Here is a 27,152-nt window from a genome sequence, read left to right on the forward strand (position 1 = left end):
GTAATATTGTTCCTTTTTCTATAAAATCAACTATGGTGTTTTTTTTCTACTTAAAAGTCAATTGGCAAAATATATCCACAAGCATTATATCATATGCATTGATCATATATATGACAATCAATATTTACATGTACATTATATGATATATTTTATTATGACTTCATCTTGTTAGTGCGTAATGAATATGTTTGTATAATTTTGTTAAATAATTTTAATTGCATATGTTTTCTCGAAGAGTTGGTTACTGTTACATAGGTTTACTTTGTTATGATTTATATATTGTCACGTTTGAGTAAGGTAATTCAGTTCCTTATTAAATCACTTCTTATACTAGTTGGACGCAACAATTTTCATTATTAATATAAATGATATTAAGTTATGCTCTTTCACTCTTACACACACACACACATATATATATATCTATATATATATATATATGCACGAATGTGTAGCATGGATGATGAACTTATATATATGTAGAAAGTGATATGGATTTTCAATCTAACAATTAGATTACAAAATTTACATTTAATATAAAGTTATTGAGCGGTGTAATATTTAGTAAAAATTATACTAGTATTATTATAATTCTCCTCACTCACACACACATGTGTATATATATATATATATATTATGTATTATGAATTACATGTATTTCATGTGTTTCATAACACATTTTTTTATTGGAAGTATTTTGATACATATTTACTCATTTTGGAATGAGTGTTTCACAAACATTTTAGAATGCCTATTTTGAATTGTGTGTAAAAAAACTTTTGTGTTATAGATTGAGTGTCCTTGAAATAATGTTTTGAGATTTTTTATAAATAATAAATGTAAAAAATAAATGATGAATGTCTTAAAAAAAGAAAACCTAAAACATATCATTAAATGAGAAAAGAGTGAAGAAATAAGTTATAAAAATGTGAAACTTACTTAAAATTACAATTTTAACCTTATTATATTTTATCTACTTTTCACAAAATCTATTATATATAAAAGATAAAAATGTCTTTCTAAAAAAAAATAAATTTCTTTCTCTCCACTTTTATATTTAATCAAATTAATGAAGAGAAAATCAACATTACTTTCTCCTCTACTCTTTCAATTCAAACACATTTAAAATTTACCAATTTTGGCACTCATTTTATTTAATAATTTTCTTTAACCTACTTTTTATTTCATACACATCTTTCTTTATCAAAGCATCAACAGCAATTGTATTAAATTGAATTTAATACAAAATTTAAAATGAAGTGCACACTGGACAAGGCATTTGCGTTGCCAAAGTAGGGCACACAGGAACATATAGGGCACTCTATCGTCATCGCTGTCTAGGCGTGACCCAAGCAGGCTACTACTGCGCAAGGCCCTCTATAAATAACGCATCACTTCAGCTCGTTCACAGGGAGACAGAGAAGAAATAAAACATCGATAGCTCGATTCCAATTCGATTTCTGATGGCCAAGCCTCGCAAGGCGAAGAACAGCGAAGACACGAAGCCCGAAAACTCCGGTGCCCTAGTTCACCACCAAAAGCTATGCCTCTCCATCGACATGGAAAAGCGCCTAGTTCACGGGTTCGCTTTCTTCCCTTTCCTTTCTCTTGCAATTCTCTTTCCCCTCTTTCCGTTACACGCACGCACGCACGCACACTACTTGGAAATTAGCATCTACTATGTGCTGCTATTGTAAATTAGGTTTTACTGCCTCGATTCGAGATCGCCTAGTCCAAATCGATCTGGAATTTGATTCTAGTTAATTTCACGTGCAGGTATACTGAATTGGAGATTGCGGTGCCGGAGATTGGGATCGTAGGGTTGCACGCGGAGAACTTAGGGATTGAGAGTGTTTGGGTTGATGGTGAGCCAACGGAGTTCGAGTATTACCCGCACCATCAGCAGCAGTTGGAGGATGATAAGAGATTTAGCTCCGTGTGTTCTCCTAGCTCTGCTGCTGATGCTGCTGTCTCAGTGTACATGTCCGCTCTGGAGAAGGAACTTGTCCCCAATTTACTTATTAATTGCTGTAAACCTTCCAAGACTGAGAGTGAACAACAGCAGGAGCAACCTGTTCCCGAGAACGGGTTTCACTCCGCGTCTGAGCCCAAGCAGGTTATAGTTGCTGCCTTTGAACTCTTGCTTTCTTCTAACCAGGATCCCAGCAGTTTTTGGTAGTTCTGTTTGGCGAGACTCGTGAACCTTAAGCATGGCGACTGAATTTGAATAGTGTGTACATATTCGTAATCCTGATCTATTAAAAGTAGTTAGGCACTGACGTTTTCTATTGATTTATTGGCTGAATTGAATTTTATAATATATGTTTTTTTTAGGGGAATTTTATAATATATGTATACAGTTGTAGTTATAATATTATAATATAATTATATTTTTAATTATTTGTAAAATTGTCTTGTTGCTGCATGTAGAGCTCAGTATGACCCACATGTAGTTAAATTGCGGTAGTGGTTTTGTTGCGATAGTTGACATTAAGGGAATTAGTAGACCAATGCGGCCACAATTGCTATTGTGAAACGGTTTTCCAAAAACCTTGGTGGTGCGTGACATCCTTGTCAATTCGAGGAATTGTGAACAAATTTAGCTACAATTGTGGTTGTGATGTGGTTGCAAAGAGTTCAAAAGCCTTGATGTTGTGGCTGAAATTGTGATTGCAGACTGTGTTTTGAAATCTTGGGCCCAAGTCCATAGTAACTAATCAACAACCCAATTTATGAACATCTTCTGTTTGGATTTTCCATGTTTTTATCAAGATATTGCATGTATTATTTATAATGGGTCATCACAAATAATGTTTGATTGTGGTTTTTTCAAAATTTTCTCTCTACTTTGCTTTTTATTTGTGTTTTTTTGCCTACTCAATGGGTAGGTTCTTTGTTTTTGATTGTTGAGATAGTGTAGCATCCTTCCCCCAAAGTGTGACAGTGAAATGTGAGAAACGAGTAGTTGTGGTGAGGTTTACTATTTGTGTTTTCTCATGTAGGTTGATGTTGGGTGCAGAATGTGAGAACTGTTCGTATTGACTATTGGATAGAGAAAGCCGAGACAGGAATCCACTTCAGAAATAATGTTCTTCACACTGATAATCAGATAAGGAGAGCAAGGTGTTGGTTCCCTTGTATAGATGACAATGCACAACGATGTTGGTAAGAATTGTTTAACCCTTCCCTATTTGTGTGCATGTCCATACACCAGGTCCATGCCCTCATTTTATAATAACAATATTTACTGCTCAATGTATGAGCTTGAAGTAATTATTGGTTGTTTGTTCATGTTCAGCTATGACCTGGAGTTCACTGTAGCACACAATCTCGTGGCTGTTAGTACGGGAAGCTTGCTTTATCAGGTAGCGTTGCATGATACTGAAGTTCTGTTATTTTAGTTCTGAAAGTACGAGAAATACTATTTTTGACAAGCTGATAATATTTTGAAGATGTATTTTGTTGATAAGCACATTTATGTTCTGTCAAGTCAAGTCAGGTCGGAAATTGGAACTTCTTTCATTTCCTACCACTGGGCAATTGGAGTATGGCTACTATTGTTGTTGTTGTTGTTTTTTTTTTTTTTTTTTTTATAAATTTTTTATATCCGCAGATGTTAGATGATGATAAGCTTCAAATTCAATCAATATTTGTCTTTGGGTATATTCATTGTTGAAAATAACAGGATTTTGACTGCTGTGATAGAACTGTAGAAAACTGCAAACGACTAATTTTGTACAGAAGACATGGATGTGAAGTTATTGGGTTGTAATTGTATTAAAAATATTGGAAATAGTTATTTCATTCATATGGTTGATGTTGCTCTCTTTCGCAGCCTAATACTTGAGCTTGAGGTGTCTGATAGAACAGTGAATTATTTGCTGTGGCTCTGTTTTATACGCTGAAAATTGTAGTTTTCCAACTTATTTATATATAGTAGTTTTCCAACCTATTTATATATAGTAGATCATTATACACTGAAAATTGTTATAAATTGAAGATTGTAGTTTTATGCACCGAAGATCATTCATTAGACCCTTGAAATAACTTGAAGGAAGAATGTTGTACAATTTGGATTACTATTTACTTTTCCTTTAAGTTATGTTATTTGCTGTAAAAACATTCGAGGATTGTGCCTGCTATTTTCTGATTTTTCCTCTTACTCCTTGGATTGGATGCAGCCTTCTCCTTTCTTTTTCTTTTTTTAGTCAGTATTTTTTCTTCTCTTGGAATGGTAAAATTCATCCAAAAATACCCTTATCTGTACTTGTACCTGTTATTTTGATAAAACTCTAACATACTATGATATGACTTGGGTTTCAATTTATGGTGGTTGCTTGATTTGTGGGTTTACTCTCAGTCAGCCATACATGGTTATCATTGTCAATTTGTTGGGTAGTTGATGCAACTTTGCAACACTAGTGGGCTGGATATTGGTTTCTGGTTGGTGGTGTTTGATTTGCGGTGATAGCTTAGCTGGGAGAGCATCAGATTGAAGATCTGAAGGTCGCATGTTCAATCCATGCTCACCGCACCTTTAGGGTCAAGGATGTAGGTAGCCGAAGTTATTATTCAAGGGTTCAGCTTGTATTATTTTGCTCTTTGTTTTGAAGAGTATATTTAATTTTCACAATTTTGAAGCAGCTTTGTCCTGTCTTTTACTATCATTTCATGAAAGAGAAGGGGAAAGGAAGAATGATTTTTGTCCAAGTTGGAAAACAATTATTATTATTGATGTTATTGGAAGAAAAAAAAACAAGTTCCACATCGATTAATGATAAGCCAAATTATATATATGTGGGGGATAATACCCACCTTACAAGCCAATTTTGGAGAATTGAGTTAGGTTCAAATCTACATTCTTACATGATCGACTAGTAATAAGCCAAATTATATATATAAGTGGGAGACAATCCCCACCTTACAAGCCACCAATTTTGTAGGATTGAGTTAAGATCAAATCCACATTCTTAGATGATATTAGAGTTTATTCTAGATTCATTTAATGGGTCTCCTACCATATTATCCACGCACCAAGTGTAAATGTTGTAGGCAATAGGGGGTTTATTGGAAAAACCTCAAGTCTTACATTGACTAGTGATTAAGCCAAACTAATGTATTTAAATGAGGGACAACTCCCATTTTACGACTTGGTTTTGTAGGGTTGAGTTAGGTTCAAACCTATATTCTGAGAGATGTTTTCCTTTGCTTGATTCTATTCTCTACATTATGAAACACTGATACTTTAATATGCTTTACATATCTGTATATTAAACATATTCTTTTGGATACTTCATTGATATGTATCTAAGCCTTTTAAAAAAATGATTTTTTTTTCCAATATCAGTACTCTTGGATACTTTTTCAATACTTCACCGATACATATTGGTGAAATATCCAAGCCTTTAAAAAATTATAAAAAACCAATACAGGTACATTTGACAGATAAACATGTATAAAATAGAAACATAGAAATATTGTCCCTTGATGAAGTGATGAACCAAAAATTGGAAGTTCTCTCTAAGTATGATTTCGAGATAGAAATGGGATTGATAATATTTATTCCTATTTGTAAATAATAGGAAGTAATTTATGATGACAATGATTTCAAGAAAGAAATGAGATGAGATTGATAGTATAATTCTTAATTTGGATTTACAAAATTGCAATTATGTTTTTTGGATTTTGATCAAAAATACAATTATACATTTATTATATTTTATGAATATGGATACACATCTATAGATATATCTTACACATATCATATCCTATATTTTTTTAAAAGGAATAAATATGTTTTTAGTTCCTGAACTTTTGTCATTTTTTGTTTTTAGTCTCCGAACAAATTTTATTTGGTTTTAGTCCCTGAATTTTTTCTGTGATAAAAAAAATTGACATTAGGGACCAAAATCTTAATGGAAGGAATAGTTCAAGGACTAAAAGTGAAAATCGATAAAAAGTTTAGGGACTAAAATATATATAATCCTTTATAAAATAATCATATCGTCACATCAAATATGTATCCCATATATATGCGTATCGTATTTATGCATTTCAGTGGGGGGTATAAACGATGTATGATACGCTCTTCTACCCTGCTACCTTGTTTTATGGAATTTCTTATCCTCCCCTTTGTTGTAATTCTTCTCTTTTGTCTCTAATAAAATTGCTAGATCTTTATGAAAATTTATCTTCAAGTGTTATATGCCTTTGAAGAGTTAAATTTGTATATTTTTGAACCTCCTTTCTTTTTCAGGTCTTAAGCAAGGACAATCCTCCTCGGAAAACATTTGTGTATAAATTAGATGTTCCAGTTGCTGCAAGGTGGATATCTTTGGCTGTTGCCGAATTTGAAATTCTTCCTGATCACCAATTTAGTCTCGTATCACATATGTGTTCACTGCCTAATCTGTCAAAGATGCGAAATACAGTGGAGTTTTTCCACAGTGCCTTCAGGTTTGACATGGGATAGATGCAATTTTACTTGCCTGTTATTGTTTTTTTATTGTAAAATTGTATAATGATTAGATAGTTGGACTTTTATTGGTGAGCAGCTGCTATAGGGATTATCTTTCAGTAGACTTCCCATTTGACTCATATACGCAAGTTTTCATAGAGCCAGAGATGGCAGTGTCATCATTGAGTTTAGGAGCCTCAATGAGTATATTTAGTTCTCAAGTTTTGTTTGATGAGAAGGTTATTGACCAGGTCAGTTCATAACTTAAATTCTTTTATTTGATTAGCTATTTTTTTTAATTAAATTCTTTTTGAATGAATAAAAACTGTTTTCCTTTCATGTGAGGGTTTTCTGATTATGATTTCAGTGCTATGCTAGCTTAATGACTAGCCTTAGTTTTTGTTGACAGACTATTGATACAAGGGTAAAACTTGCATATGCTCTTGCAAGACAGTGGTTTGGAGTGTATATCACTCCTGAGGCACCAAATGATGGTAACTTATCAGAGGATATTTTGATTGTTGCTTGAATTAGATTTGATTCTTTGTAAATTCAGCAGATTGCGTGTTTCCTCTATTGTGGTTGGTGAATGCTTTTTTTGCACTTTTCAGAGTGGCTCTTGGATGGACTTGCTGGTTTCTTGACAGATTTTTTTATTAAGAAACATTTAGGAAATAATGAGGCACGGTACCGGAGATACAAGGTTTGTTTTTCTATTTGGGTTAGTGTGATCTATGTGAAGGTTAACTCATCATGCATTAGACTGTCAAAAATTATGTATGGGTGCTCTTTATGTCTGTCTAAAAATGTTTCTGGTACATTGTTGCTATTAGGGTGTGGATGCATTGGAGCGTTAATGTATTCTTATGAATATTTGTGTGCCTGTTTGCTGTTAATTGCTTTTTTTTTTTTTCACTTAATTTTTAGAGTAAATCACACTGACATATCCTGAGGTTTCATGAAATTGTACAAACACTCCTTACTTTTTCTATCCCCACAATAATCTCCTTAATTGTTTAAAAAGCATTACACTAACACTCTTTAGACATTACATTAACTGTCCTGATTATTTTTAAAAAAATCATTGTGACCTCCTATAAGGGAGGTTACTTTGAATATTAAAAAAGCATGAGTTGTTGGTGAAATTTAATGAAATCTTAGGGTGTCAGTGTTTACTCTAATTTTTTTTTTAAATTTTTTTTTCTGCTATGCAGATTTGTTTCAATTTATTAATTTTCTACTGCTACTTGATTTTGAATGGCTGAGGCATTATTTTTCTGCTTGGCTTCTTATATATGGACATAAATGACTGTAGCAAAGTTTCTTACTTGAATTTCATATTTAAACATGGTGGACTTGTGTCAGTCTAGGTTGAGGCTGTAGAGCATTTAATATGCTAATTACATTTTTTGCACGCTCATGTAAATCAATCTACAGGCAAATTGTGCTGTTTGCAAAGTTGATAATGGTGGAGCGATAGCTTTGAGCTGTTCAGCTTCCTGTAAAGATTTATATGGAACTCAGTGCATTGGTTTGTATGGAAAAATAAGATCATGGAAGTCTGTAAGTAGTTTCCTTTTCTTTTTTCCACAGCCCCCTCCCCCGTGGTAATCATATTGTGCAATAAACATGTACAGTAACCTGTTTCCTTATTTAGTATTATATTTTACCCTTTTTCAGGTAGCAGTTCTTCAGATGTTGGAAAAACAAATGGGTCCTGAATCTTTCCGTAGAGTGAGATTCCTTGACATTTGCACTATTTGTCCTTCTGTCTTCTGACCATTTTAGATATACTGGGCCTGTTTTAATTAGTCAGTTTTGCAATTTTTGGTGGTCATGTATATTTGTAATTTATTTGGATATAATAAAATTGATTTTCTTCTTGAAAATGGTCTCTCAAGTTGGATGGTGTGCATTATTTGTTCCTCATCTGTCCATGATCTCATTCCATTTAGGATATGATTGATAAACCACCTGAAAAATTCATATCTGAAGATTTCAATTGCTGAAAGTATTTTGAAAGAAATAGTTGGTGATTATTATAACAAGGTTACACTAAGGGAGTGTTTGGTAGAAGAGAATTTTTTTATGTCTGGGAATCATGATTTCTAGAATGATTAAAATCTGTTTGATTGGTCATAAATGTTTTCCGGAATATTTATAAATGTTATTTGAGAATCAAAGATAATCAAATTAAGGTAATGCAATATTTTGTATCACAATGAAACTTTCCTTTTAACTTGTGAATGTTAGACTCTCAGCTTCTCTCACAGAACAATTTTGTGGGAAACCATGTTTCATAGGAGTGTTGTTTTTAAATAATGAACTAAACATGAGAAACTAACATTTCCAACTTCAGATTCCTGGAAAAGCAGTCAACCCTTTCTCTGTTCTCATGGTTGAGATGAAAAATATTGCTATATTTTATTAAACAAGTCTATTTTTTTTTAATTAGATTGAATTTGTGGCTCCTATTTTATATCCAAACTCAGTCTTTCTCCAATCAATTTTTCACATGTGGGGCAAAGTGCGTTGTGTAATTTATGAACCATTTGGCTTCTATTATATTCAAATCTGCACCTCTTCTTTTGTTTATTTGACATGGTACTAGCATAAGTGAAAAGCTTTACCTTTCACTGTTATTTATTTGATGTGAGATTATCATAGGTTGGATATTAAATATACTATATATATACATATTGACTTTTTGCTTAATATTTTGTATATGCTAAATTTTTGACACGTGGGTGTGCTTTTTGACTGAAAGCTGGAAAAATGGGTAAATGATATGATGACTGATGAGTTACTTGGGTTCTGGTTAAATAATAACTGTAGGCTATGTTGAATTGAAGAATGTTTGGATGATTGTTGTCAGATACTTGGGCAGATGTCAAAGAATAGTTGTGGAGTCTAGTGTGCTGGTTTTTGTATGTGTATTCTAAAATATACTTATTAACTTAGGCGGTAGCATTCTTTGATATATTTTTAGTGGTCTCCTTGCATTTGACACCTTTTCCTGTTGTTCTTGATCTGCCATAATCCTTTTGCTGTGTCATTTGTTATTGTTGCCATTACTTGTGAAGTTTTCTTTTTCTTATTCCCCTCCTGGAAGTTATATGCTTGAATGAGAGGTTTGATGATATTTTCTTGTTGTCAATGTGTAGATTTTGCAAACTATAGTTTCTCGGGCTCAAGATAAAACACGGTCCATGAAAACTCTTAGTACTAAGGAGGTAATATGCTTATGATTCTGTAAATTCTGTGACTTGTTACCTGTATGTAGCTTCTATGAAATTATGTTGAAGATATAGATCTGTAAAACATTTTTCTGAAATTAGATTCATCAACAGAATAGTTTATTTGTCTTAAATGATTTATATTTCTATTTCATTATCCCTCCCGGTAAACATGCTTTAATATGGACAAAGGACAATAATTCTGAGCTTTGACATTTTGTCTATGCATGGTTCGTGTAATTGTTCAAGGTAATCCTACCCCTAGGGAATTATATTACTGTCACAACCACTTCTGTTAGGTTTATCTATCTATACAATCACATAAGTATGCTATGGCAGATATATAGGATATGTAGATGGTACTTAACTCATGTGGATGGGTAAAGGAAGTGCATTAGAGACAGAATTAGGGTCGGTGGATAAGGTAATTAAAGGTTAAAACTTTGAACATTGGAATAGTTGAACTGAACATGAGGGTTCTAGGATTTATAAAACTCTTAGGGGGTGTTTGTTTCGAGGTATCGAATTATATTTTCAGGAATCGCATTCCCATGAATATCTTAACTGGAATGTTATTCCAAGACATATTTAGAAATCGTGTTTGGTTGTATTTTAATATTTCTTGGAATATTTTATAAATTGTAAACAATAATAAAAAGGGAAGTGTATTGATTCTGTCAATATAATGTGGATCTGATAATTTTATGATATGCAGTTTCGACATTTTGCTAATAAAGTAGGGAATCTTGAACGTCCATTTCTTAAAGATTTCTTTCCTCGGTGGGTCGGTTCTTGTGGATGTCCTGTTTTAAGGTATAACATAAGGATTTACATGTTACTCATTATTATTATTTTTTTTTGGGAATGCTTTTGTACATGTATTCTGATGAGTTACTTCTTCCTGTTGCTAAGGATGGGATTTTCCTATAACAAAAGGAAGAATATGGTTGAATTGGCTGTGTTGCGGGGATGTACTGCATTGCAGACTTCAAGCGCATCCATTCTTGATATTAACCCAGACACAGAAAATCGAGATGGAGATACTGGATATCCTGGTATGATGAGCATCAGGGTGTATGAACTGGATGGTATGTATGACCATCCAATTCTACCTATGGCTGGAGAAGCGTGGCAACTATTGGAAATTCAATGCCACTCAAAGCTTGCTGCTAGACGCTTTCAGAAGCCCAAGAAAGGTGTAAAACATGATGGCTCTGATGACAATGTTGATGTGCCTTCCATAGATATGCGTTCAAAGTACATATCAGCTTCCTATCCTTTTTGTTTTCATTTGTGGTTGTCATTGAGTTTCTGACAATTTCACTGTTATGGCAGTACCGAGTCCCCTTTATTATGGATCAGAGCAGATCCTGATATGGAGTATCTTGCTGAGGTTCATTTTAACCAACCAGTTCAGATGTGGGTAAGGATGAGATTGACTGGTAGTGATACAACTAGTTGATTCTTTGGAGTTATTGTGTTAATTTTTGCTATCTTATGAGAGGCACTGCATATGTTTTAATTATTTGAATTGTCTTCGTTTATTTATACGACTAGTTTACTTATCCTATGATAAAAACCTTATGAGAAACATATCAGGAAAGCTAGCCGTTGTAATTGATGAGCCTCGGGCCTTAAACCCTACACTAGAAGCTCATACTTCTAATGTGGGACTTAGGTTTCATACCTGGCTATTGAGTCTCAACATCCCACCATGCTCCACAGCCTTAACGTCCATGTGAGCTGGCTGTGGTGTAGCCCTTTGACTAGGGCTGGGAAAATGCTACAATGTTGGCATCACCACCCATGGTACTCGTTTTGCAGCTCATGGGGAAAAGCTTTGATACTAGTTGATATGAACTTTGGGAGAACAACATTGCAAATGCCATTGTAGTTGGAGAGTTGAAGCTTTATTAATCCAACACTAGAAGTACATACTTCCAATTCAATCCTAACATCTAGGGGTGAGCATGGCCCAACCCAGCCTGACCTGAGTTTGATTTGGATGGGCTTGGACTTTGTAATTGAACTTGGTGCATTTTTAGGACAAGTTCGAGTTACCTTTCATGCCGCCAACCCGGTTTACTATATAATATTCTCTTAAAAAGTATAGGTTTTATTTTATTGAATTATTGTGTATTAATAATAAAAATTTATTTAGTTATTAATATTTTTTATAACATGATATTATATTTATAATAAAATTATTTATTTTAAAAATATATATTATAAAAGTAAAAGGTACCTTAATTTAAGTTTTGCACTTATTTTAATTTACTATTTAACTACATAATTTTAATTAATATAGTGTATCAAAGTTGGGTTGATTTAACCTTGTCCCATATATTTTGGGGCCTTGATTGGATCGGTTTTGAGTTTTAGAAAATGTTTTGATCAAAAAATCAGATCGAGTTTGGACATGGGTGAATTTGGTCCAACCCAACCCAACCCATGCTCACCCCTAGTAACATCCTACTGCAAATTTTTAATTCTTGCTGTGTATTAAATAAATGTCCAAATACTTTCCTTGTATGTCTATAGCATTTGGTGTGTTGGTATATTTAATGAGTGTTGAAATTTTATCCCATAAAGAAAAAATGTCTAGACGACTTTGTCTCACTTGTCATTTAATCAATAAAACCAAATATAAACTGCAGTGGTAAGAATTCCTGGTTGAATGCAGATATTATGTTGCAAGTTCAAAGCATGACTGGTGTTATTTTGTATTATCCATATCTGCTTCTGTATGACAATGGTTGGTATATCATGAGGGGGTCCCTGTCCTTTTGACTGAAGAATTTTCACTATCTGGGGTTTTGTAATTCCTCGGGGAGTGGGTAGGGACTAATTATTGCAAGAAGAATGGTCTATTTGAGGAACCAATTTAGCATGTGTTATGTTTATGTTCTGACCTGTTGAAGCTGTATGCTGGTCATGATGCATTTGTGGCATTCTGGGCATTTGACATTGTAGTTGTGACCTACTGGTTTCACTTTTCATGGTGGAAGATTATGTTGTGTTAATGCATTCATGTAGGAGTCTACCTGAATTGTCTTTGTTGCTAAGCAATTTTTTTAAGTTGTGCATCATGTCACAATTTCATGAACCTTTTTGTAATCATGCTCTTGGACCTTTTTTATTCTGTCTTTGTTCTTTTTAAAAACAAATCATGCTCATTCATTTGTGCTGGTGTTTGTAATTTTTATCTTCCATTATCATATTTAGTCTTTTGTAGTTGGTTATATTTATTGATTCTAGATAGTTGATTTCTTCTTTTAGATCAATCAATTAGAGAAGGACAAAGATGTTATTGCTCAGGCACAAGCAATTGCAGCCCTTGAGGCATCACCCCAGCTATCATTTTCTATTGTAAATGCCCTAAACAATTTTCTCAGTGACTCCAAGGTGATTTCCTTTCTGTAATGTATTTTCAATAGCTGCTTTTAAATCTGAAATTAATGTCTGGAGCCTTTTGGTTCTATCTCAAGGCTTTTTGGAGAGTACGGATTGAAGCAGCTTTTGCATTGGCAAATTCAGCATCAGAGGTATTAAAATGCTAGGTTACTTATTGCATTATAATTTTATGAATTACTGGTAGATTGCAAAGTAGATATTAAATCCATGAGCTGAGTGGAACCAACTAGTCTGTCCTTAATTTAACCAAATAATAATTTCAGTGTTGTCAGATCTGGTCTTGATATAATTATTGAGTTTTAATAACGTGCCAAGCACTGCTATTGTAAATCTTTGAACATATGAAAACATCATGAATTTGTTTTTTTCTTCTTTTCTTTCAAATTTAGTACTGTTTTGAACTCCAAATGGAAGATTTATGGCTTTTAAGAATGCCATACATCTGGTTGCATTTTCAACTTTGAAATCCATTCAAGATTTGTTCATGTTCATGAATAACTCTGTTGCCATATACTCCCTCCAGTCCATTATATAAGAAACAAATAACTAATTTATCAAAACCAATAGAAGTAGTTAAGATGATTAGTTTTCATTAATAATGTTAGAATTAAATTTCATTCCAAAAATACCCTTTGAATTGATTTGTTTAAATAGTGGTAACATTAAATGACACTATACCTAATTCAAGAGATACTTTTTCCACCACTGAGTGTAACTTGTATTGTTAATGCATCAATAAATGCATCCACTTTTGTGAGGGTATAAAAGGAAATTATTAGTTAATACATCCTAAAGTAGGTACTTGTTTCTTATAATTAGGACCCAAAAAGTGTAGCCATTTATTTCTTATATAAAGGACTGGAGGGAGTATACAAGTATGGCTAGTTGTTGCATTAGTAATATCACTGTATTAGTAAATTTCATGCATATAATTATTTGAAATGTGAATCTGAATTATAATTAAACTTGCCGTATGGATTACAAACTCAAATCATTGCTGATGCATGATAAAAAATTGCAGATGGTTATTTATTTTTCACTAAGTTTCATATCTTATTTTGTCATCATTTCTTTGTCTCACAGGAAACTGATTTTTCTGGTCTACTCCATTTGGTGAAATTTTACAAGAGTCGAAGGTTTGATCCTGACATTGGACTTCCAAAGTAAGACTACTGAAATTATTGTTTCAATTTCTCATTCAACTTTGGCAATGTCAAGTGACTTTTTGGTATACTATTCTTGCCAGGCCAAACGATTTTCATGATTTTGCTGAGTATTTTGTTCTTGAGGTAATGCAAGGAGGTAGGATGTGTATGTTTGATGTGATGTAATGTGATTGAATTATGTTTGTGATTACATGTGATCTAAATATTTTTCTTGAACTATTATTGGGGGGCCATCAAGTATTGTTTCATTTTTATAATTTTTAATATAATTTAATTTCGTGTAAATGAATGTATGGTGTAACTGCTTATATTTGTATTTGTCAATATCTGCTGTTGAGACCTATTGCAATACATTTGTTCTGTTATTGATTTCCATAATAGTGTGCACATGCCAGGTTAGGTAGCTATGCTCAATAGGCATTAGACAGTTACATGTCTTGGTGAAAATTAATGATTGTTGTCAGTGTCTTAGTTGTATTATTTTCTTTAATTATCATGTAATGCATTAAGCAACACAAGATATATACTGTTTAAAGCTTTAAGTAGGTGTAAATATATCCATGTAGATATGGTATCTTGTCACCCAAATGATTAAGCTTTCATAAATGTTGATTCCATGGTCTGTGCAAAATAAAATACAAAACAGTAGGAGTTAGATTTTTGGAGAATATGATCTGTGCGCTATTGTTCTGGGATCATGGGGTAGTAGTGGAGTGGAGTGTGCCACTCCTCAAAGAGCGATCACTGAGTGCCTGGCTGTTGTGGCTTGTTTTGCTACCCTTTTCATGACCAATAGAGGCCAGAGTGGACCCTTTTCTGAGAAGGGCCCAAACTTTTTTAGTTTTCTGGCAAGGCAGAGATGTTCTGCAACTTCTGACTAGGCACATGTTTTGCAGTAGTTTTTTCTGGCGAGGCAACCCCTAGTAAGTTTTTCTGCCCTAGTTCAGAGTTGCAGTAGCAATGTTTAGTTTTTCTGGAAGAAGATGATGGAGTGTTCTTGAGTGTGTGGTAAGTGAAAGTAAAAGTGCTTAGGGTTTCTTTTGTTTCTTGGGTGTGTTCGGCCTGCATCCCAAACTGGGTTACTGCCCTCCCCAAGGTCCTACAATTGGTGATTTTTTTTTTCTAATTAACCATATATATGTAGTTATGTTGTGTTTTAACAATTCTATGGCCTCCTCCATTCTGATGTTGTAGCTTGATTTTTGTTGCTATGATTGTTCTGCCTCCATGAACTCTGCCCTTATCCTATGTACAAAGTATATTCCTATTCATGAATTCTGGTTTTATCAATTACTGTGATTACTTGCATTTTTTTTTCTTGGTCAATGGTTTGTCATGTTTCACAATTGCATATTGAATTTGCCTTGTTTAAAATCTGTTTATAAGTTACCTTTGTGCATCGTATGATAATTCAGAAGTGGCATGTATATCTGTTTGTGGCTAGATAATAAATAATTGTTTGTTGGTTTATTTTTATAACTTGCCAACTCATTTTTTGTTTAATAAATTGCTGTCGCAGGCTATTCCACATGCTGTTGCTATGGTTAGAGCTTCTGACAAGAAAAGCCCAAGAGAGGCTATCGAGTTTGTTTTACAGCTATTGAAGGTTATAGTTTACTTCCTGCCACATACATTGATTTCTTAATAGAAACTAAAGTGACACTTGAATATTAAGATGGTTTTGGAAAAGTGTTTTTCACACTTTCTTCATTACTTGATTGAGTATATAAAAACATACAATATAGGCTGAAAAGGCTAAGAGCCTAGGACTGCTCATCAGACATACAAAAAGAAGATAATATAAAATACAAAAGCTTCCCTAATAAGCTATTCTAACACTCCCCCTCAAGCTGAAGCATACAGATTGTATGCACCAAGCTTGGAACATAAGAACTGAATGCGAGGCCCCCTCAATGATTTAGTCATAACATCTGCAAGTTGTTCATTGGATGTGACAAATTTGGTAACAATTTCCTTAGATAGCAACTTCTCTCTAACAAAATGACAGTCAACTTCTATATGTTTAGTTCTCTCATGAAATACTGGATTGGAGGCAATGTGGAGTGCATCTTGATTATCACAATACAACTTCATTGGATGACCTTCACAAAACTTTAACTCTTGAAGAAGTTGCTTAATCCACATAAGTTCACAAGTAATTAAGGCCATAGCACGATATTCAGCCTCAGCACTGGATCGAGCAACAACATTTTTCTTCTTACTCTTCCAAGATATGAGATTTCCACCTAGGAACACACAGTAGCCAGTAGTAGAGCGTCGGTCTATAGGACAACCAGCCCAATCAGCATCACAATAGCCAGAAATTTGGCTGTCTCCTTTGTCCTCATACAATAATCCTTGTCCTGGTGCCTTTTTGATATATCTAAGGATACGTAAAACAGCATTCCAATGATCAATATGAGGGGCCTGCATGAATTGACTAACAATCCCTACTGCAAAAGAAAGATCAGGTCTTGTGATTGTGAGATAAATAAGCTTCCCAACCAATCTTCTATATCTCTCTGGGTCTGTGAACAGTTCACCTTGATCAGCCATCAACTTTTGGTTAGGATCCATAGGACTATCAATGGGCTTGCAATCCAACATGCCAGTTTCCTTCAAGATATCAATAGCATATTTTCTTTGTGAAATCACAATGCCTTCCTTTGATTGAGCAACCTCAATACCCAAAAAATATCTCAGATGCCCAAGGTCTTTGGTCTAGAACTGACTAAACAATTGTTTCTTCAATTGAGAGATTGTAGTTGCATCATTCCCTGTAATCACTATGTCATCAACATAAACAATCAAATAAACACATCTCCCAGGTGAAGTGTGACAATAGAACACTGAATGATCTGCTTCACTCCTTTTCAACCCAAAATTCTGCACCACATGACTAAATTTTCCGAACCAAGCCCGAGGAGATTGTTTGAGACCATAAAGGGATCTTCGCAATCTGCAAACTAAACCAGACTCCCCCTGAGCAACAAACCTAGGAGGTTGCTCCATGTAAATTTCCTCCTCCAACTCCCCATGAAGAAACGCATTCTTAATATCTAATTGGTGGAGAGGCCAATGCCGAATAGCTGCCATAGCAAGGAAGAGACGAACTGTAGGGATTTTGGCCACAGGAGAAAAGGTATCACCATAATCTAGGCCATAAATTTGAGTATATCCCTTGGCCACCAATCGGGCTTTGAGTCGATCAACTGTACCATCAGGCCCAACTTTAATGGCATAGACCCATCTACAACCAACTGGTTGTTTACCAGGAGGAAGTGGAACTAACTCCCAGGTGCCACTATGTTCAAGAGCTTGCATTTCAGCAATCATAGCTTGTCGCCATCCAGGATGATCAAGTGCCTCATGGACATTTTTAGGAATGGTTAAAGGAGATATAGAGGAGATAAAAGAACAATATAAAGGAGATAATCGATGATAACTCAAAAAATTGTATATAGGATGAGGGTTCCGAGTCGAACGAATACCTTTGCGAAGGGCAATTGGCCAGCTTGAACTATCATCATTCGGACCCGTAGTAGGGGAACTTGATGGTGAAGGAGATGAAATTGGTGGTTCTTCAGGTATTGTCAAATCAATTTGTCGAGTTCGACGCTGATAGGTGAGAAGAGGAGATGAAGTAACGGGAATGGGTCTATTTGTGGACAAGGTGGGTTGAGTGACCTCTTGATTAGGGGCTAAAGGTTGAAGTGGTATGGATAGATGGGAAGATACAGGTAGAACCTGTTGGATTGACACAGAATCATTTGTAGAGGATAGGAAGAAAGGAGTGTGTTCAAAAAAGGTAACATCAGCAGACATGTAAAATTTTTTTGGTCTTTGGAGAATAACACTTGTACCCTTTCTGGAGACGAGAATAGCCTAGGAAAACACATTTGATAGCCCTAGCCGATAGCTTATCCAAACCAGGAGAGACATCATGGACAAAGCATGTACACCCAAAGACTCGAGGTGAGACATGAAACAAGGGTTCCTTTGGAAAGATAATCGAGTAAGGAATTTTATTCTCAAGAGAAGACGATGGCATTCTGTTTATTAAAAAACAGGCTGTAAGAATTGCATCACCCCAATGATGTACAGGAACATTTGCATTGAGCATCAGGGTGCGTGCAGTCTCTACAAGGTGTCTATTTTTCCTTTCTGCTATTCCATTTTGTTGGGGTGTGTGTGGACATGTAGACTGATGTAAAACACCTTGTGAAGATAAAAAGGAAGACAATTCAAGGGAGAAATATTCTTTGGCATTATCACTTCTAAAAATTTTGATTGTTTTTCCAAATTGGTTCTGAATTTCATTAAAGAAGGAAACAAATATAGACAAAAGTTCAGAACGATCTTTCATTAAGTATACCCAAGTACAACGAGAAAATTCATCAATAAAGGTTACAAAATATCTGAAACCAAAAGATGTTACACGGCTTGGACCCCATATGTCAGAGTGAATGGTGGTAAAAACTGAGTTACACCTTTTTTCAGTTTGTTTGGGAAAGGATGATCTAACATGTTTGCCTAGTTGACATGACTCACAACCTAACTCTTCCAATGTTTTGAGACTAGGAACTAAGAGTTTCAACTTGGACAAACTTGGATGACCCAAACGATCATGCAAAAGCTTGGGTGGCAAAACAGCAACACAAGATACTGATGGTTGCATTCCAAAATAGTAAAGACCACCAAATTCATGTCCTACGCCAATCATCTTGCCCGTACCACGTTCCTGAATGACACAAGATTCAGCATTAAAAGTTACTGAACAGTTTAAGGATTTAGTTAATTGACTTAAAGAGATCAAATTGAAAGGACATTTAGGGACAAATAAAATAGATTTTAAATTTAACATGGGAGAAAGTGAAACTTGACCAATTCCTTTGGGGGCAATTTTGGATCCATCTGCTAAGGTGATAAGATGGGGTGATTTAAGAGAGGACATGGACAAGAATAGAGAATCATTACCAGCTATGTGATCAGAGGCACCTGAATCAATGATCCATGGACTTTGACTTGCAGTTAATTGAGAAATACAGGCTGTAGAAATAGTAGGAGTAGAGGAAGATTGAGCTTGACTCATAGCTTTCCATTGAAGATATTCTTGGTAATCATTTTCAGGAATCTTCCTATCAACCTTTTCTGATTGATCAGACTTGGACAGATTTGCTATCTTTTCTGGAAAACCATTGAGAGAGTAACAATTCTCTTGAGTGTGACCCATCCTTTTGCAGTAGGAACATTGAGGACGGCCACTTCTACCCCCTCTTCCTCGGTTTCCACGACCACCCCTTCCCTTGGAAGAGACCATAGCAGAAGCTTCAACAATGGCGGTAGAATTTTCACTCTTGGATTCAGTTGGAACTCGAAGTAGTCTAGTAACTAAGTTGTCCATTGAGGGGATTTCATGACCGGTCAGGAGTTGATCACGAACATGATTAAAGTCTGAATGCAATGTTCTTAAAATCATCACCATATATAGCCTATCAAGTTTCTTCTTCATTCCTTCCAATGACTCATCATCAAGAAATAATTTTAGTTCTTCCACGGCAGCTTGAGCTTCAGCCACATGAGAAACCATATCATGACTAGTTTGTCTCAAAGAGGCTAGTTTTTGTGCAGCATCATACAACCTTTGAATGTCATTAGCATAGATACTTTGAGCCTTCTTCCAAAAAGAGCAACAAGTTTTAAAGGCTCTAAGTGTTCCAAGTATATTGGGTTCCACAGATTGCCACAAAACAGCACATAACTGAAAATCAACTTTCTTCCACTGAGCTTTATTCTCTATTGACCCCTCAATGTCTTCCTTTTCTAGGTGGTCATGGTGTCCTTGACCAAGGAACCAAAGTTCCACAGATGCAGCCCATGAAAGATAGTTCTTCCCATTTAACTTTTTTGCAGTAATGGTAGGTGTACCAGCAATAGCAAGAGCAGGACCTGAAGAAGCCATGGGAGAAGAAGAAAATTGGAAATAAATACGAAGAGGAGGAGATGAACAGTGACCGCGACCCAAAAGACCAACTGGAACAATAAATTGAGGTCTGAAACGGACCCAGACAGCTCAGGCGAACACAACGGTGGCTTCGTGGCGGACTTCCGGTGACCAGAAGGCGGCGCGTGAGACACACGCGCTTTGACGGACAGACACTTGGAGCGGCGCGTGGGAGCGCGTGGATACTTGGATGCGCTCAAAAACAGCAGGGTTGGGTCGCGCTCAACGAGGCGCACCAAACCCTGCGTTCGTCGAAAAATTTGGTCGCCGGCCGGCGGCGGCGGACGGTGGCCGGAGGCGGCGGACGGTGGCCGGAGGCGGCAGACGGTGGCCGGAGGCGGCGGACGACGGCGAGCGACAGAGCGGGATCGGACCCGCTCTGATACCAACTTGAATATTAAGATGGTTTTGGAAAAGTGTTTTTCACACTTTCTTCATTACTTGATTGAGTATATAAAAACATACAATATAGGCTGAAAAGGCTAAGAGCCTAGGACTGCTCATCATACATACAAAAAGAAGATAATATAAAATACAAAAGCTTCCCTAATAAGCTATTCTAACAGTGACATTTTCATCAACAGTTGCATTCATAAGATGGCGATAGTGAATTATCATACGGCATATTTTTGGTGTCTTGTTCTCCTCAGCCTGAAGATGTGAATGGAATTCCTTTTAAATGAACTGTATTCATCAAGTTACACTTGAGACTTTAGGAGCAAATATTTGAGATTGAGTGAAAAGCTCAAGTGAAACGAGAACTTAACAGAATAATATTTATACAGTATACACAGGCTGATTACACACTACTTAAATAATAATTAAAACAATTTACAAGAGAAAAATAATGGGCTAATAATTTAATTATGTTTCTTATGATACAATGCACTTATGCTGCTTGGTATAATAACTAAATTTTTTAATTTTCCACGCTTGCAAAGCTTTCAGCATTTTGTAAATATAAGGATCTTTTTGGTTTGAGTAAACCTTTCCTATTCTCATTTCCTGTTTCCTGTTTCAATGATTGAATAGGAAGTAGTGAAATAAGGGCATACATTCTTTGGGAGATAGCAATTCCAGACTATGAACAACATCAATCCTGAGTATCCACATCTGCCTAGTTTTTGTTTCAAAATGACTGAATAGAAGATTCTTTAATCCTTGGATCTCAGTATGTTCATTACATATTATGACAATTTCATTAATGTGGACGGTGGACCACAAGTTAGAGATACATTGATTCAACAAGTGCTTATAAAAATATGGATTGATACACTTCATTTTGATATGTTCTGATTTTTTTACACTGAGCTGAATCTCCCAAACCAACTTTGTGGATATTTTTAAGACTGTATGGTGATTGGTTAACTTAAGAACCAATCATTACTCCTCTTGAGTAATGTTAGGACCTCAGAGATGGATTTAGGTCCAAATTGACAATTTTCCCCTAGCCCATTATGTGCCAGAAAGAATGAGTGTCCAGAGTGAGAATGCTTATGTGGGCAGGATGTGAGGGAGGTGTGAATTGTGTGATGGGATTTTGTTATGTGTGAAATTAGGGGGAAGAGAGACGGTATCAGGTAGAATCAAATGGTGTTATGGGCAGAGAACTTTGGTTCTCTGAAAGAGCTTAGCTCCATGGCAGTAGGGATATTCATTAATTCCTGTTTTTCGGAAATAATACAGACCTTATTTTCCATGATTGAATTGTTTTGTCTGTCAATCAATTGCTACTGTGAGATTCTGGTTCGTAAGCAAGAAATGCAGGGGACTTTCTGCACAACAGAAATGTGATTAACCTGATCCAATATTTAGGAAAGGATATTTTAGACCAAGTGAAATGTGCATTCAGCATTGTAATATTTGTAAATAGACTGATTGCATGGATAATAAATACAGAAACCAGTTTACAAGAGAAAAATAATGGTCTAAGAATTCCTACTTCCTATGTTACAATGCACCTAGGCTACTTGGTAAATGGGATATTTATTAAATTGTAATTACCAACAGTTATTTCAAATAGGTAGTATTGTTGGATAATTAGTTGAATTAAAATGAATATTTTGAAGTACCTGAATGAAATCAATTAATGAACGTGGCATTCATGGTGGAGCATGGCTGAAATGTCAGTCTAGGTTTTTTTGATTATGAAAATATTGGTATCTGAATTTTGTGTGACCTACCTCGCTGTCCAAAAATAGCTAATTTCCAGCTGATCCATCTCTCCAACTCTATCACTAGAGGTTTCTCCTTCGGTGAACATCATTGTCTTCTTTCTCTGGTTCTCTCTAGTATTTTTATTTCTTCATTCTATTCCATCTTTGTTTTTGGTTCTGTACTGTTTTTTAACTGTATATTATGCATGTCTTGTTCTATATATAAATATTTTTTGTATGGTTGCCATGCTTCCACCATTTAACACAAAACCATCTTCCATAATTCTATGGCTGATTTTTGGCTTCTTTCCATATGCTGCTCTTTACCATGGTAACACTGTTGGCCATTTTTATCCTTTTATAATATTTAGGATTTGGCTACCCAATGCCAAAACAAGGGTAATCAATTAACTTTCACGATTTCTGTCTCTTTTTTTTTTTTTGGCTCCTTTAAGCTCTTGTAATATTGCACTATTTTTGGTTACTCATGGCATACATAACTGCACTTTGGATTCATGATATGTTGGTTGGGCAGTGGGAATACGATTATTATTGGAACATTGGGAATTTTTCTTGTTTTTAGTTATGTAAAAGTTGTACGATCAGCTTTCAGGCTGATGTCATTTTTATCCTCCTATTTTTTCAGTACAATGACAACAACGGGAACCCTTATTCTGATGTCTTCTGGCTTGCTGCATTGGTCCAGTCAGTTGGTGAGCTTGAGTTTGGGCAACAGGTTCATAGACTATTTCTTTTGCTTATTCTCATGGTTGCTTGTGTGGGTTAATATACTGATCTAAGCTTGCTGAGTCTGTTTTGTTTTATATTTACCAAGTACAAAGCTCCTTCCATTTAACTATAAGTAAAAAATTCTATTTGAATTTAAAGTATTGAGAATTAATGATTTTGTTGGGGGAAGTGTGATTTTGGGCTGTGCAATTTCCATTGCTATAACAACTATGCAAAGGTTGCTTGTTTTGAAGTCTTTATTTTTTAATCAGATATTGATTTATATTTATTATTGATATGGTACTCACTTCCTTTATCATAATCTCTGTAAACATAATTCAATCTGATTTTGAGTATTAGCCTTCTTTCTGACTCTAAAACTGATGACAGAGTATTCTCTTATTGTCATCACTCCTAAAACGCATTGACCGACTTCTACAGTTTGATAGGTGAAATGACTTATTCCCTACTATGGTAGATTTATCAAAATTTTAGTTGCAACTATAATTTACATTTCTGGAAATTTTTTCTGCTAGTCTCATGCCAAGCTACAATGGAATCTTGACTATCAGTTGTATTCGGACATTGACCCAAATTGCTTTAAAGCTTTCGGGGTTCATTCCTCTTGTAAGTACCTTGTTTTTGTTCCCCAAACTGCTCTTCAAAGGTTGGCATGAAGATACTTAATGCTTCAGTTTTACTACAGGATCGAGTTTATGAACTTGTAAAGCCTTTTCGGGACTTAAAGGCATTGTGGTTAGTCCGAATTGAAGCAAGTAGAGCACTCCTTGATCTTGAATTCCACTGCAAGGGCATGGATTCTGCGCTGCTTTTATTTATCAAATACATAGAAGAGGAGCATTCCTTAAGAGGTTGTAAATCTTTTTCCTAAGAGATGATCTATAGATGTGTGGCAAACTAACAAATTGGCTCAGTATAGTAAATTTAAAATTATTTAGAAATGTTTCTAAAGCAGGACAAGTTTCAAAACATATATAATTTTTGCAAAATAATTATTGTTTAAATGTTGATATTAATATATATATATATATTTATAAAATTTATAGAGAAAGGGAGAGAAAAATATAGTGAATAGTTTAATTCTCACCTAGTAACGGATTCCTTTGAACTAGTTTTGCCTTTCCCCCACACATTTTGAGCCATTATGATACAAGATTTTATATCTGATCACGTGGCACATAATTATCTGTTTTTTTAAGGTTGACAACCTCCTGAAAGAATCACTCCCCTTTCTCTATTTTTTTCCCTTTCATTTTCTTCTTTAGTGACCTTTTTTTCATCTTTAGGTTACTCTTTTTTATGTGTAGGAAAATTTACATTCCTTGATTGCAGGGCAGTTAAAACTGGCCACCCATGTTATGAGGCTATGTCAGATGAGGGATGGATTGAATTCAAATGACGAAATTACAAGCCATACACTTGTCTCCATGCTTAATTTACTTGAAGGGCGTATGGCTTTTAATAATGTCTTTCTCCGGCATTACCTGTTCTGCATATTACAAATACTTGCAAGAAGGTATAATTTTCTCATAGAAATGAAATGCTTGCTTACTTATTTTGCAGCTAATCTGTTGTGTGAATATTACATGTACGGGCTGAAAGCAAAGCAGTTCATTTGTGATTTTTTTTTAAAACACCATTCTTTTCATCCGGCTTTTCAAGATAATTAGTTGGGAAATGAACTTTGTTTCTGTCTTAGTCCAGCCTTTCTATTCTCCTTTTTTTTAGCAATATATTGTCTATTTTTTAATTGTAAGAAATTTTAGTTAGAATTTTTTTCCAGCCAATGTTAGCAACTGCGATACTTCAGGATGTAAGCTTAATTTCAATCGAAAGGGATCCTCACCTACGATGATTACTGGTTCTGGTTTTACTTGATAATGACCATAGGAAATGATTCAAATCTAGAATATAATGGTCTGTTTGGTTTGACAAAATGTTGTTTTTATTTCCTGATTTTACCAAATAATTACAGAAATGCTCTCTTTTCCTTTTATAATGGTCTGTATTCGACTTCTTATATACAGGAGATAGTGAAGACTGAATTTTTAACTGTGATATTTTGTAATTATTGGTGAAAACGATTTTTTTTTCTTGATCAAATCAGGTCTTAATATTTTTTAGTGAGTAACCATTTTCACATTGCTGCCATTTCTGTAAAAATTTAAGTTCCTGTTTGTTCTGGGTGTGATTATATTTTCATTAAAGTTTCTTTTATGTATTTGAAAAAAGAAAAATTCGCTGACTTTAATCTGTGCTTTTGTCTGCAGACCCCCAACTCTTCATGGGATTCCCAGAGAAAATAGAACGTTGCATATGAGTCTCACAGAAGCTTGTAACTATCAGAAGAACATGTTTGTTCTTGATTCAGAAAGCAAACCTGTGGATCTGCCAAGTTCTACCCAAAACCTTACACAAAATCTGGGCCCAACAACAGATAGTTTGAGGGATGCACTTGATGAAGCTCCTAAAGACCAACCTTGTGAAGCTCCCACACTGGTGCATGTTGAAGCTCTAAAGGAAGTTTCCCTAGAGAAACCCAAAGAGGTACTTACTGAATTTCCCCAGGAAGTACCCATGGAAGCTCCAAATGAAGTTTCCAAGGAAGCCGATACTGTATCCAATAGCCATGAAAGAAAGAGGCCCATTAAAATCAAGGTCAAACAATCTTCTGCCACCAGTAGGGCTGATACTGATAATCAAGTGGTTGAACGATCTTTAGGCTGTCGTAATGAAATAGATCATGGAGCTAGCAGTTCAGTTTCTGTAGATGCACCCCAGAGGAATTTTGCCGAGACTCTTAGCATGAGTAATCACAATATTGACGAAGTTAATTCTTGGCATGATCGAGGTTCGCGCATGACTGCCAGCATTGGTAGTGCAAAGTTTTTAAGTGATGGTGATGAATTGGTCAAAGAACTCCAGTGCACTGCTGATTCAAGTATAGTTTATTCCCAGCCTCAGCCAGAAGATCCATCATCATCCAGTATTATCCAGGATAACAACATAGATGCTGATGCGCGGCGATATGCCAGTCTTCAAACTCTTTCAGTAGCAAGATTTGATCCTGACGGAGAATCATTAGGTAAAGAAATTTCTGGTCGTGGGAAGGAAAAGCACAAAAGCAAAGAAAAGAAACGGAAACGGGAAAGTAATAAAGGACATCAAGATGATCCAGAATATTTGGAGCGTAAAAGATTAAAGAAAGAGAAAAAACGTCGGGAAAAAGAAATGGCAAAGCTGCAGAGTGATGAAGCGAAGAGATCCTCCATAGACTTGTCAAGTAAGAAGAAAGAGGAACCTGTAGTGGACGTTGCTAGACAAGTGAAATCTGTTGAACCCAGTGGATATAATTCTAAATCAGGAAAAAAGATCGATACCAAACCAGAGCCACCTGAAGGCACATCTGGTGCACCAAAAATTCGAATTAAAATTAAAAACCGAATGCTCAATAAGTCATAGGGAATAGAAATTTGTCGTTTATTTTGTAAATGAAAAGTAAAACGCCTTCATATTTTGTGGCTTAGTGCTTTTCTTTTCATTATCCGGCATAGACGACCATTAAGGTACTTACAAATATTGATTCAATGAGCTTTATTTGTTGGTAGTTCTTAACTCTGGCTTTAGAGATTTTATATGATTGAAATTTCAATCATACAATGTTTAGATTGCTACCGATGGTTAGGATTCGGCTTTCTCCAGAGCCGCATAATGGTCCTGTAAATGAATCGTTTTACGAGGTTGTTTGGGATATTGTTGTAAATTTGTAACTTTTAAGTTGTAAATTTATTATTTTTGTTGTGTTGCTTTGCTTTCTAAGTATTGCCTTATTTTTCATCGAATTTTAGGTATTGCTTGTAATGTCAATTTCCCAGTGCAAATTGTTTCAAAGTTTCTCACTGTACGCAAGAGATGGTACATCTGGCACTAAATATTGTGTCTGCGACATCATGATTTGTTTTTGGTTAGATA

General features: G+C 35.1%; 2 protein-coding genes and 1 non-coding gene across 6 annotated transcripts; 2 read left to right on the top strand and 1 right to left on the bottom strand.

The window, feature by feature from the left end:
* Positions 1-1,278: 1,278 nt before the first annotated feature.
* TAF2 (TBP-associated factor 2) lies at positions 1,279-26,985 on the top strand. 4 transcript variants are annotated; one of them, XR_003804996.2, is made up of 25 exons: positions 1,279-1,579; positions 1,774-2,113; positions 3,017-3,162; positions 3,296-3,362; positions 6,254-6,453; positions 6,552-6,705; positions 6,864-6,948; positions 7,066-7,157; positions 7,892-8,017; positions 8,135-8,188; positions 9,619-9,687; positions 10,406-10,503; positions 10,603-10,947; positions 11,026-11,113; positions 12,970-13,095; positions 13,179-13,235; positions 14,188-14,267; positions 14,351-14,393; positions 15,790-15,876; positions 23,077-23,166; positions 23,550-23,608; positions 23,696-23,786; positions 23,866-24,031; positions 24,518-24,696; positions 25,451-25,590. XR_003804996.2 is itself a non-coding variant. In XM_020370822.3 (25 exons), the coding sequence occupies exons 1-25, from the start codon at positions 1,461-1,463 to the stop codon at positions 26,640-26,642; spliced, it is 4,158 nt and encodes a 1,385-aa protein (XP_020226411.1). In that variant the 5' UTR covers positions 1,288-1,460; the 3' UTR covers positions 26,643-26,985. The 4 variants fall into 4 exon arrangements, 3 of the variants coding, with proteins under 3 accessions (XP_020226411.1, XP_082931704.1, XP_082931705.1); XM_020370822.3 differs by having other exon boundaries at positions 1,288-1,579; positions 24,513-24,696; positions 25,451-26,985; XM_083075578.1 differs by lacking the exons at positions 1,279-1,579; positions 1,774-2,113 and having other exon boundaries at positions 3,089-3,162; positions 6,530-6,705; positions 24,513-24,696; positions 25,451-26,985.
* On the top strand, positions 4,459-4,531 carry TRNAF-GAA (transfer RNA phenylalanine (anticodon GAA)). The gene has a single exon. It is a non-coding gene; the product is annotated as a tRNA-Phe (tRNA).
* On the bottom strand, positions 18,832-21,135 carry LOC145949360 (uncharacterized). The gene is made up of 2 exons (XM_083075580.1): positions 19,248-21,135; positions 18,832-19,011 (listed from the first exon to the last, which is right to left on the bottom strand). Exons 1-2 carry the CDS (start codon positions 20,230-20,232, stop codon positions 18,974-18,976), a joined length of 1,023 nt encoding a protein of 340 aa, XP_082931706.1. The 5' UTR covers positions 20,233-21,135; the 3' UTR covers positions 18,832-18,973.
* Positions 26,986-27,152: the final 167 nt, after the last annotated feature.

The sequence above is a fragment of the Cajanus cajan genome, chromosome 5, assembly GCF_000230855.2.
Source record: "Cajanus cajan strain Asha chromosome 5, NIPB_CcT2T_4, whole genome shotgun sequence".
Lineage (NCBI taxonomy): Eukaryota > Viridiplantae > Streptophyta > Magnoliopsida > Fabales > Fabaceae > Cajanus > Cajanus cajan.